This window comes from Andrena cerasifolii, chromosome 3 (genome assembly GCF_050908995.1).
Source record: "Andrena cerasifolii isolate SP2316 chromosome 3, iyAndCera1_principal, whole genome shotgun sequence".
Taxonomy (NCBI): Eukaryota; Metazoa; Arthropoda; class Insecta; order Hymenoptera; family Andrenidae; genus Andrena; species Andrena cerasifolii.
This window is the reverse complement of record NC_135120.1, coordinates 16,997,316-17,010,261: the sequence shown is the minus strand read 5'-3', so window position 1 is coordinate 17,010,261 and position 12,946 is coordinate 16,997,316. Positions and strand designations below refer to the sequence as shown.

Genomic DNA, 12,946 nt, shown 5'->3' with positions numbered 1-12,946 from the left:
TTACAGTGGAGGGAAGCTTATTGGATTTGTAACTATCCCTGCATCCACCGTCTTACGTATTACGTACCGTGTACAGCGGCACAGTAGAGCCGGCTGTTAGAGCAGCGTTGCATTAGGTCAGTGAAAGTAGGTACTTCATATTTTCTGGCTTCGGAGTAATTGGACCGTTCGCGTGGTCACTGTTTTCCTGAAAACGCCACAGTTTCTCAACTGCCGAGGGTTCGCTCGTTATTCGCGCGCTATTATTCAAAGATAGACAGTCGATTTTGTCGGGCTCTTTGAAACACGCGTCACTCGCACGCTGAATGAAACACGAAGCAAACGTCGCGGCAGAGAACTCGAATTAATTTGAGTAGCGAGCAATTACGCGTCGCGATGAAGCGCGAGGCATTTTCCTCCGCGACATACGTATTCGTTTCCATGAAAAACCATCCCGGGGATAGATGGTTTCCTGTAAACAAAGTGAGAAATCAGTGTGGTATTTGAAACGCGCGAACAATGACAGGGGCGCGTGTCCGTTTTCCAAGTGTGACGTACTACTTGCCTGCTGGCTATGGCGTCGGACTTGATAAATTGTGTCCTACACGAAAAAACCAGCTGCAGTTTGCCGCATAATAACCGACGAACGGGAGAAAGAGACATTTAGTGCACTTAGATGTGTGATCTATCGACCGTGAAGTCCGTGAACCCCCGCCGGTCATCGACGATGGAATATGGATACTATATTCTATCCTTTTTTCGCCGCCCTAACCCATTTCCCTTGATCTATTAGCTTCCTTCGAATATACTTTCCACGTAATGGTCCCCGCCATACAGGCCGTAGCATCGTTAAGGGGTGAAGCCACTGTGACGGTCGAAAATAAAGGCTATTTTCAAGACATTCTTTTATAATGAAATGTAACTTCCTACGAAAAATCTTCATTACCAACTGAAAATACATATATTTAACTAATATTTCATGCTCCTAGATTGAACAAATTTTCGGTAGTATGGCCACAGCGTACGATAACGTTAGGCTCTGCAAAAAAAATTACAAAACGGGCGCTCGTGTAACTTTCCAACTTTTGGTCCGAATTGAAAAATTCGAACGGTTTCTTAAAGTATATTACAATAGCTTCGGTTAAGCGTATGGGTATGAAAAAATATTAATTTTTGAAGAAATGGCGGATTTAAGAAGAAATCTGTAACAAAAAGTATAAAAAATCAACAGGTTTTTTCAATGTTGCGATTAAATTAATTATTCAAGTAAAAGACTGGTACGCTTAACTGAAGATAATTGTATTACGAGTATTTCCTGCAAATTTCAAGTGAATCCGATGAAAATTGACTGAGTTATTAATGCGCCCAGTTTGAAAAATATAGTTTCGAGATAATCGCGTTTAAAGTTTTGACAGAAGTTATTTTCTGCAACTGAAAGATCGCAGCTGTATATGGTCACGTAATGGTCAGTGATTCTCTAACTAGATCTAAACAATATATAAGCTCATAACCCCTCTTATTAGATAGATTTGATTCTTGGACATAAACTTTTCGGGCGATTGACACCAAATTACCTAAAAGCTTTCGTAATTCCCAGAATTTTTCAAGATCCACTTTGAAATTGTGCAGGTATATTTTTGAGACCCCACAAATATTATGAAAATGCACAAAAAGAAAAGTCGGAAAAAAATTTCATATTGGCTTCCCCCCTTAAGCACTGGGTTGCCACGTGAAATCGATAAATTCGATCAGCTTATCGGTTATCGTTATCGCGAATGCATTTTTTGCGATACATTATCACCTCCGTAAGCGAAGACGAGTGGCAGAGTATTCCCGGGAAAGCAACAATTAAGGCTAAGTAGGAAATCATTCGATTTCAAGAGTTATAAGAGAACTTGAGAGTAAAGGATAGTTCAAATACACGAAGTCGTCGTATCTTTACTCATTATACAGTAGGGCGGAGCGATACTATACAGGTGAAAATTTAAATTTGAATTTTCAGTTGGCCTGGGTGCGGGATAGTCGTCTTTTGATTAACCAAACACAACTGTAAAAAAAATTTGGAAAAATATTCATGTCTGCAGGTTCCTTTTTCTCCTAAAAATGATTATATGATTATATGGTCATTTTTAGGAGAAAAAGGAACCTGCAGACATGAGTATCTTTCCAAATTTTTTTTACAGTTGTGTTTGTTTAATCAAGAGACAGCTATCCCGCACCCAGGCCAACTAAAAATTCAAATTTAAAAATTCGCCTGTATAGTATGATTATATAATTATTTTTAGGAGAAAAAGGAACCTGCAGACATGAATATCTTTCCAAATTTTTTTTACAGTTGTGTTTGTTTAATCAAGAGACAACTATCCCGCACCCAGGCCAACTGAAAATGCAGATTTAAATTTTCTGCTCCGCCCTATTATACAGTGATTACTAGAAAATTACTCTGAAGAGAAACGGAATATTTGCTTTAATCGCTGAGCCATTTAAGAGACGCTAACGTTCATAAGTCAAAGGCGCTGCAATGGTGTTCGGAGTATCAGCCACGTCAAAATTACTGTAAAGTTCTGTGACAAGTTCACAGGGCCCAGATAACACTTTACTCGACTCGGTGGAAACTGCGTAAATAAACAAAGGTGTGATTTACCAGTGAGGTAGCGAGATTACTGTACCTCACGTGAAATGTAAATGTTTGCTTAATAGATTGGCCAGCCATCTTCTCTTCCCGTCCCTAGGGACATCACTAGTATATTCCCTACCGTCGACGTTAAAGTATTTTGCTGCGCGTCCTAAAAATGTGTCACAACGGGGTAAATATTGGAAGAACTTCAAAGAACCTGGCACACCCAACCGAAAGCCCTTTGATCCTTTTATGAAACTACCTCCCCCCTCCCTCCCCTTTGTTCAAATTCTAGTTTTTACCCATTCGCCGAGTCAACTTAATTAACTCTCTTATCCCAGAGTTTCCACATTCCTGAAATTTCTTCACATTTCTCTACATTTTGCCGTAGAGAGGGTTCGCCTGCCGTTCCGAACAACGCTCGCGCAACACTAATGAGCAAAGTTCATTAGCAACTGCCCAATTGCTTAGTCTCGCCGGTTTGAACCGAGTATTAACAAATTAAAGGACCCGAATCTAAAGTGATAGTGAGTTAAAGCGGAGCCACAATTGTGACTTCGGTAACTCGGCTGACCGAATGGAAAGCAACTTTTGATTGAATACACTACCACAAGTCTGCGATGAATCTCATCTGCAGGGAGGTTCATGCATGCGCGATGAATGCAGCAAACTAAAGGGATTGGATTTAAACGAGGTAACTTTCTTTCAATAAGCTCTTCTTAGCGACCATTAAGAAGCTCTTGAAGCATGCAAAAGCACTACGAACTTTCTCCCCGATAGTTTTATCCAGATATTTCCCTCGAAACGAAGTTGCGAGAGGGTCGATGCAACCACCAATCGATTTCAAATCCGACTAACTGTAAAATGAAAACTGCCCTTCCTTCGTAACTAAAGTCAGTTAATAACACGACCCAGCTGGGACAAGCCTAATAAATATGGAAAATACTTTCTAATACATAATAGATACCTAAGCAAGGTGTACCGTTAGAACCCTGGCAAAAGCAGCACAAACTCCAGACGCACAATTCCATCCTCGCTCGAACTAATTATCATGTTTGCTGTCGTCGGTGGAAAATAAAGAAAAACCCGCGCTAATGCTCAGACAGCCGCGTAAACGGGTTGATGATTAAGCTCGTTGAAAAGGGCAAAGCAGAGAATGTCGCGGGGAATATTCTATGGCTGAGGTTGGGATAACTGTTATGGTAGCTGGAGGGGGTGGTGCAAGTGTAGCGCAAGATGTCCGAATACGCTTAATAAGGGTGCTGAAGTCAAAGTCAAAGCCAACGCTGGGAAGGTGAAGCATGTGTGTAAGAGAAAGGAGACGAGCGGCCACTAATGATTGGCGCGCGGGCTTCCGCACACGTTCGTCGAAAGGGGTGAGAAGTTTGAATAGGTTGCCGAGGGCGTAACAACGTCCTAGGCTTGTATGCCTCGTCTCGTCTCGTTCACCCTCGCCTCCCGCCGCTATATACAACTAAGTACAATATAACTCTCTCCTCTCGCTTGTCGCTACGGTTTGACATAACGGCCCTGAGCAACGGCTGAGTTTAGAACTAGCGACCTGGGCTTTATCTACGGGCCGTGGGTCAGATTAACGAAACAAAGAGCTACCTCGCTGCGGAATGTGGTATTTCGCATCTGAAGATTCGACCCGGCGCGATGCGACGCGACGCGACACGATCCTTCATCCCCTTCCGCCGCTTTTCACGTACCCAGATAGTGACGACCAACGGCCAACATCTCTCTCTCCGCCGGTTTCGTTTCTCACCCTCGTATAGCTGCGTTTCACATAAATTTTATCTTACCTGGTCCTATCCTAACAATCTCCCCATATCTACTACTCCATTCCCGAAGCTTTGTCTCGCCGGTTACACAGCGCTACCCCCTGTAAACGTCCTACTCCGCTTGATTTTTGAGCTACAACTTTAATCTAGACCAAACTTTAATAACCTCGCAGCTCGCCACCCTCATAAATTCCTCGAGCTCCAATTACTTCGCTCTGACGTAATTTCCCCGCGTTTTACAAGCTTACCCGGAAACGCGCGACCAATCGAATCTTGAGCCCGCAGTCGGTAGCAGCCATTCGTGGAGTTAGTGCGGACGGTTCATAATAAGCACGCGTCGAAAGCGGGCGAGATTTATGGAAGCGAGGAGGATAAAAGCATGCGTTTTGCCCCGCTCGAGTGTTTCATAAATTCAAGGTCCTCGCAGCTTCCCACTCGAATAAAATCTCCAGTGTCCCATTAAATGCTCTTCGTCCCGAGACCTCCGCCGCGGCCGCGGCCGCCGCGCCGTCCCGGGGGACAAATTTACGAATACATTTGGCTCGCGTTCAGCTAGCTGCTAGCCGATGAAATCACGATTTCAACGGGGAAGGAAGATCGCGAATACAGAAATATGTGCGCGAGGAGCTTCGAGGTATAATCAGAGGTTCGCTGGATTCGGACATTCGACTAAACTCGGCTCCTAATCTGATTTCGTCACCGACGATTTGCTGTTCGCATGCGCTGCAGCCGGTACCTGTATTGGAGCAAACATTGCACGGTTCACGTCATTCGGTGCATAGTTAGCTGGACATTGTGCCGGGGAAGTTTGCTCGCATAGTTGCGTCCAGCTACGGGGTTCCCCTGCATGCATCTTCCTTCGAGTTTGCTGCTCTAATCTTGCTGCGGACAGCTGCAGAATAATGCACAGCTCTGCGAGATACAAAATCCGCACGGCGGAGTGCCAAATATTGGCAGGCGATAAGCTCTACGAATCTTGAATGATAAGCGTAATTGTATGGTAATTGTAAACTTCTGAGGCCAAACTTTTCGCGTCCCGAATGGAAGGGGACAGAGAAGAGAGGAAGCCATCGAAGGACTCGAGGTGAAACGTTTGAAGCTCGTTGCTGAGCTTTGATGACAAAGACGAACCACGGAACGGAAAGACCATTCGAGTGTTTCTGCTGTTACAGCAGGATAGAAATCCTCAATTTCATGCTTCGCTTGTCGTAGAGCAGCAGCTTTCCTATCGCTGCTCCATGCACTCGAAGAACTCGGTCCGAAAACTAGTGCACCTACCCTTGGCCCTCCGAGGGCTACCCCTTTCTTCACATTTTTACTCGCGTTTATCGCGCGTTACTATCGACCTGGACGGAAGCTGGATTTAAATGCTTCGTCAAAACAGATCTTTAAACAATGACTCCGAGGTTTTCCCTGCACTCCACACTTTTCGTTACAAACTGCTCGGTTGTTTGAAAGTGAGCGTTCCATTTTCCAGCATCTTCTTATTTCCTTTACACAGGATTAAAATGTAATTAGGACAGATTGCATTTCCCCGGAAGTTTTCTCAATTTCCATCATAAATTATTCCCAGCAGCCTGAATTCCTAACAAATTCGAAAGATTTGAATTTTTCTTCGGCACCTTGGCCCTTCGTTCTGCGAGTTATTAACTTTCCAACTGGACCGACGTTCGAGCGTTTCTTCTCCGAAGGAAACTACTCGGGACTCCATAAATAATCGGGCCGAAGGCAGAAGAACCTACGCAGCTACGAACTTCACAGCTTACGCTGCCGCTCGGTTCTCGCACTTTAGCAACAATGAATAAACAAACTCACCGGTTTCGCTTCCAACCTCATTCCAGTTCATCAACTACCTTTCAGTTTGTTCCTTTCTATTACTCGAGAAACCATCTGCTCCTCGGTTAACCACCGCGACTCCCTTCGATGGTTTTACACAACACATGCAACATTTAATTTCTAATAAAATCCGCGGAATGTTCTACGTGTGGTGAATTTGATAGAATTTCTCTGCAGCAAATAATTCTCGTTATTGTTTGACGAGCAGACTTCAGGTTACAGAGTTTCAATCGACATTACTCCAAAATGATAATACCTGCACAGCGTGAGAGGCGGAACGATGCAGTTGGGGGTGGTGAATCTGGTACTCGTTTGTATACGGCTCAATTTGCGGGATTTATTCATGGTAGAACCTCAACCTCGCTCTTGCTTCTCCATTCAACTGTTTATGCGTTCCACGTTAGGACTCGCCCCTTTCTTCGTTCACCCTGCATTTCGCGAAGACGTACTTTCGTTTGTACTTTTTGAAAAACGCATCACGGATGCATAGAAACGTATCTCGCAAAGTGCTTCTGGAATATTTTTTATAGATTTTTGCTCTTCGCTCCGGCAGCTTTTACTTCCTCGAAGCCTAGCACAATGAGACTTCCATCATATTGATTGAACGGAGAACATTTTTGCAAAATTAATCCGAACCCTTGGAGGTACGATATTACCGTTGGCAGTGCGACTTTCGATAGAAATCCCGAGCTAACTTGTAACGTAAAGAAACTTCTCTTAATTCGACAAACTCGGAACTGGAAAATAATCCAATCAAATTCTATCTGAACGATCACATCCAAAAATAGCGATAAACTAACGACGCGGCTGTGATACCTAAATGGCGCAGCGTGAAAGGGTACTAGTATCAATGATAATTTCTGGAAACTCGATGACTAGCCGCAATTAGGTCTCTAATTACCATCGACGAGGTCAAAGGGCTAATTAGTAGCATGTTCGCGTAGTATAACAGGGGTAAGAATGCGGCCGCAATTTCCACGCACAGACTGCTCCACATTTAGCATTTCCAATCGCCCTTCGATGTCGATGCGATTGCAACTCTTCCTTCTGGTAAACACTTAACCAAACCAGATATTGCCACAGGTACTACACGTACCCAAGAATTAGGCGCCTTAAACTACCTCCAGTCGTTTTATCGCCTAGAGCGTTCACAAGAGAAATCCAGCTATACAGGGATTCATGGTGCGACCGGATGCAATTGAATGGAATAAAATTTATCGCGTTAGCTCTGACTTGATTCGTTTCGGCAAACATCAGAAAATTCAGCGTACACCTAGGTTGGTAACGAAAATTGGCGGGAAAATGAATACAAACACACTTATTCAAAAATGAAAACACAATATATATTTTATTCGTATATTTTACCAAATAAGAAGTTAAAATATTCTAAATAAAATGGACTATTAGTGTATATTTTTAAAAAAATGGTAAAAGTACACGTATTTTAGTGACACAAAATTGAGCGTACACCTTGTTAAAACACTATTTACAAATTTATACTATAACGTTTCATTTATTAATACTTCGTTGCATATCCCCTGCCATGAATTAAGGCTTGTATGCGACGTAGCATAGAATAAATTAGGTGTTTTATTAAAGAAGGAGGAATTTTTTCCCATTCTTCTCTCAACTTTCGTTTGAAATCTTCTGTATTCGTAAAATTGTTATTTGCCATCCTGGATTCTATTTCTCCCCAGACATTCTCGATGGGATTGAGATCAGGTGACTGAGGAGGTGTTTTTAACCAATACAGACCTGCGTAATGTGAAAATTCCTACGTGTACGCTCAATTTTGTGTCACTAAAATACGTATATACTTTTACAATTTCTGTTAAATATAGACAAATAGTCAATTTTATTTAGAATTATTTTTATGAATTATTTAGTAAAATATACGAATAAAAAATATATTGTGTTTTAATTTTTGAAAACGTGTGTTTGTATTCATTTTTTCGTCAATTTTCATTACCAGCCTAGGTGTGCGCTGAATTTTCTGAGTAACTGTACATGTGGGATGCTGAAGAGCGCTCGTCGCGTGAGGAGACGAGCGACGAAAGGAGTCGTTTGCCGGTAGTCGAGCGGTCCAGTCTTTTACTTGCGTCTTTGATCCTTTTACTGATTATATATTTCACCATTATTCACCACTTAGCTCCACTTATATTAAACTCTGTTTATTTTAATATCAACTGGGCCTCATTCCTTTAAAAGACCTCCATTTCCACGTCGCATTCGCCCAAGAATTCAGCAAGAACCAGGAGAAATCCTACATACTGTATATCGATGGTCTCGCAGCTATTATATACTCCAGTCGCAGAGCGATGCAGAAAGATGACTCAAAGGCGGCGATGCTTGTAACCTCGAAACGAACGAAGCTCCTGAAGGAGGTAATCTTGAGATCCCGCGTGGTTCGTGTCGAGGGTGTAATTGAAGCCCAAAGGCAATCACGAGATTATCTCGGGCCATCGTTCGCTTGCCATGTCTCCCGACACCCCTTACACGCCGCGCCGTTACCTTCTGCTAGGAACAAAGGTACCCATACGAGGCTTCATTAAGCCGTCTACCCTGCCAACAAAGCGGCGAAAGTTTCGGATAAATGAAATACGGATCAGCTATAAACACCAATCTATCGGTAGAAACTTTAACATCGACCATTTGCTTACGTTGGACCGCTCAACTTGCTCGGGCAAAGCCGAACAACGCACGCTCCGCTGGCTAACTTCCATGGTTAAAACCGCTTAGAATATTTCCATGTACATGCATACAGAGGCGGAGCAGGATGAAAGTATTGATTTCAGCCGGGCACAATATCCTTTTCGTACAGTAAATCATTTTACTTTCGAATCCGAGTCCGTGTATCGATTATAATTGAAATACGATATAGTGTTATTAGCATTTCTCTCTGAAACTCTGCCTAACCCTGGCATCGAGGTATAGTGTGACCGTAGCTAATATCGCCTAGCAAAAGTTAAATCGCTGTCAATTGAATAATAATTGATATTTCTGCGTGCAATTCGTTTCAAAGTAAAGAGAAATTATTCATCTTTCATGCAGCATAAGTTAAAATTGTTGAAACCTATAAATTTTTAAGTAGGAATTAAAAAACGTAAGACATGCAAAAATCCGGTCCTGAAAAAAGTGTAGGGGAGAGCGGGAACAAAAGTAACATATTTTACATTTGGTCTAGTCTATCTAATTACCTGTTATAGATACAAAAATGACAATTATGCCTTAAGATAGTATGTTTCTTGATCTATCATTTGAGCCCAGATTCAGCCTTGCTTGATAAGTAGTCAAAGAGTTATGACAGTTTTCCGCAGTGACTGTCATTGTTACTTTTGTCCTGCAGGGGCAGGACGAAAGTAACACTAATTATTTTCAGGAGAATCAAGTAAAACACTTCTTCCAACGCAAAATAGGATTTTTTATTATAAAAAAAACGATAGAAAAAAACATTTAAATATACATTTTAAATAACGATAAAAACAAATAAATTTTCAATAATGAAAGGTAGAAAGCATCACCAGCTACGGACATTTCTTTGGTATTGTGTATTTTGTTGAATGATAGGTATTAATTTACACCTAATCCGAATTAAAATTATGACATATGTAGTGAAGATTACCCATGCTACAGTCTTCGTGGGTCTAACCCTTAAAATCTAGACATTTGGCATGATTCTCTGTCGAACAGCTTTCACCGAAAGGGTCCAATTAAACCAGGCATAGACAATCATTATCATCTGAAGAATTCCTATTCTCTATGCTACTTTGCTCGCCCAAGTAACATGTTACTTTCGTCCCCACAGTGACATGTTACTTTTGTCCCCAGCCATGTTTTTCAGAATAGAACTGTTATAACATACAAATTATACATGACTTGTTGAAATCAAGTACAGTAATTTCTAAATACATTATCTAAGAACGCTCTAGCAAATAATTGGTTTAATATCTATAGTTGAACTATGAGTATTAACAAAAAAAAACAAAATAGGAGAAACTTACCTGAATGATCTAAATAACAATTTTAGCTTGCCCACAGTATACGATTCGTGTTACTGCTCAGCGCAAACGTTTTTGGAAATGTTTGTGGAAGGGCGGAGAAGGTGTGTTACTTTCATGTCCCCGCTCTTCCCTACCTAATATCGCCTACTCAAGAAATATTGATTAACTCATATATATTTGAGTTTTTAAAATCATTTTCACATATGCTTTTATTATTTCTTGCTCTGTAAATGTGTTTTTTTTATCCATCTTTGATTTTATTTTCAATACAAAAATATAGAAATAGGATTTTTAAAATATTTTATTTTTCGGATGTACATATTGGACAAATAAAGTTTATTTCGGTTGCTCCGCACATTTCATCACCCCACCTGTAACAAACATCGTATCGAAACCATTGTCCTCCGGTAGGCGGTATTGTGGAACACGCTGACAGAGAAACGCTATTTTCATTGCAAAAATTATTTGAATCGATTTCATTCCTTAAGTACATCACTAATTAGGTATTTCTAGTAGATGTTCTTGCATTCACGGAATTATTAGACTTAACCTTTACCGAATGTGATGTAAAATTGTGGAAGTCCAATAAATTTTTACACTATTAAGATTCCCTAAAATACTTCCCTCTCTGTAATTGTTGATCACTTGACGCTGCAATTACAGTATGTCTTCCGACATATGTTTAGCTACTAATCCAGAATAAATTTTAGTGCTTACTTTGCGAGATATAGCGAGTGACGAAATTAGGAACACTAGCAGGTGTTGCATGTCCTTTCTAGCGACTGACAATGAGGTAGAGTAAAATTGACTATGTTACAGAAGCCTAGGAGATGTCCAACAACCGTTCGTACAGAGGTATCTCTCAGAGTTAGCTGTCAGAGCGAGACGCGTCTAATTGTAAGAAGAGCAAAGTTAAGCCGAGTGCACGCGTATGGTGTAACTTTTAAAAGGAACTTTGTGCCCGGTGTTAACATCGAGCTGCTGAATTCTCGCCGGCAAAATTTGATTTCCCGCTCGTCGTTCAGACAATGGCCAGTATGGGCCTCGAAAGTGGTGCACTCCCTCGAGCGTTGCCAGTCTAATAGCTTCCTCGTAATAATCGGCATAAAACGCCGCCAGCTTCCCTTTTCCCTCGTTTCTCTATTAAAGTATTTCGCGCAACTCTTGGTCCTTTGAAGAACACGGGAAGAGGAGCTCGGAGGCTTCTTCGCCTCTGGAATACGTGGCACGGAGAGCTTTTCGTTGAAAGCCACGTCGCGCGGCAGTTGTACTATACGAGGGAAACCGAGTGGCTTTCGGTCCGGACGATCCTCAAAGTACGCGTCTACTTTTTGTCCACTGTCTTCGAACGGAAGGAACACAGGGGACCTGGTTGCAGATGCTGTTTCGAAGGGAAGCTACGAGGAACTGCTCGAAATCCATTTAACTGCGGAATCGCGAACAAGGAAACACGCAAAGACGCTAAAGCGTTCCGAGACTCTTTGCGTGTAGCATTGGTAGCAACCGCGTTACAAGGAGGAATACGTTGCGATCGGTGGAACGTAACAAGAAGTTCGTGCACGAACGGTGCGGTCCTGCCGAGAATCGGCAGAATCAGCAGGATCATGCGAAACAAAACAAACAAGTTGCCACTTTAGTAGACGCAGCGAAATATGAATGGAGCATCGATAAGCATATATCGTACACGAACGGCAGCGTATTGACATTCTACATACATTTTCACGGGGCCGAGAAACACGGTATACCTACCTACTCAATGCAGCGCAAACCACAAATCTGGCGCTAGCTACTGAACTCACGCCATCATTTTATAACTCGCTTCTACGCAAATTACGAAAACAAGGTGCACATCGTAGTTTGACCTCACCGCTGAATAAACTCGTTATTTCAGTGAGCTGTTAAAGAATGTCGCCGTTTTTCGATAATTCTCTGCTATTTAACCGTATTTCCGAGCCACAGCGTTCGTAGCAATATTTCGCGAGCGAGTTCGAAGAAGAGTACATACATTTGCGTTTGAAATGTATATCAAGAACAGTAGTCTTCTTTCGCTACTCGGTTTTCGAAAACGAATGTCGCGAGTGTGCATGCCCACCGGGAAGAAATCGCGAGAGTGTAGGGTAGAAGATGGTCTAGGTTGCAAAACGATGGCGGTCAGGAGGAAACCGCATCATTTCCGATGTACCGTAGCGTCAAAGGCGTTCTGTCGTTTCCGTAGCTTGGTCAAAGGAGCAAGCCAGCTGCTCGTATTATGTCAAGGTAATTCGATGCGCACGGGTAAAGAAGGCCTGCCTTCCAACTCGACAGATCATTCAGTTGCTCAAACGAATCGATCCAGAACCATTGCCAGGACCGCCCTTCCAAAGGAGCACAATGAATGAAGCAGAAATTGCGATTTTCAGCTTGGTGTACCTTCCTCCCCGTTCGCCACCACATCCCCCGGAATATGATTTCATGGCATTCTGCCTTTTACCGTAGAATCTAACGGAAGGAAAAAAACAAGCATCAGTTTTCAGGTGTATTCTAACGCTGGCGCTGGTACCGTCACGATGCAACATGAGCGTAAAGAATACTTTCGAATTTAAAGAGATTTCTATCGGGTTTGGATAACGTTCGCGTGTTAGAGTCTCCTCTTTTAACTTCGAGGAATATTCCAGTAAATAACAGAAATAGTAGCCTGCAATATTTTCATAGCGTAACAACCAAGGAATTTCAGTGGGTATACCGTTCCG

The 12,946-nt window shown here is 42.2% G+C and overlaps 1 protein-coding gene across 1 annotated transcript in view; it reads left to right on the top strand.

The window, feature by feature from the left end:
* The first annotated feature begins 3,241 nt into the window (after positions 1 to 3,241).
* LOC143366682 (lysosomal acid glucosylceramidase-like) overlaps positions 3,242 to 12,946 on the top strand; it is a 61,983-nt gene continuing 52,278 nt past the window's right edge. The window contains exon 1 of the mRNA XM_076807929.1: positions 3,242 to 3,290. Within this exon, the coding sequence (XP_076664044.1) occupies positions 3,257 to 3,290 (34 nt within the window). The 5' untranslated portion in view covers positions 3,242 to 3,256. The remainder of the gene's footprint in view (positions 3,291 to 12,946) is intronic.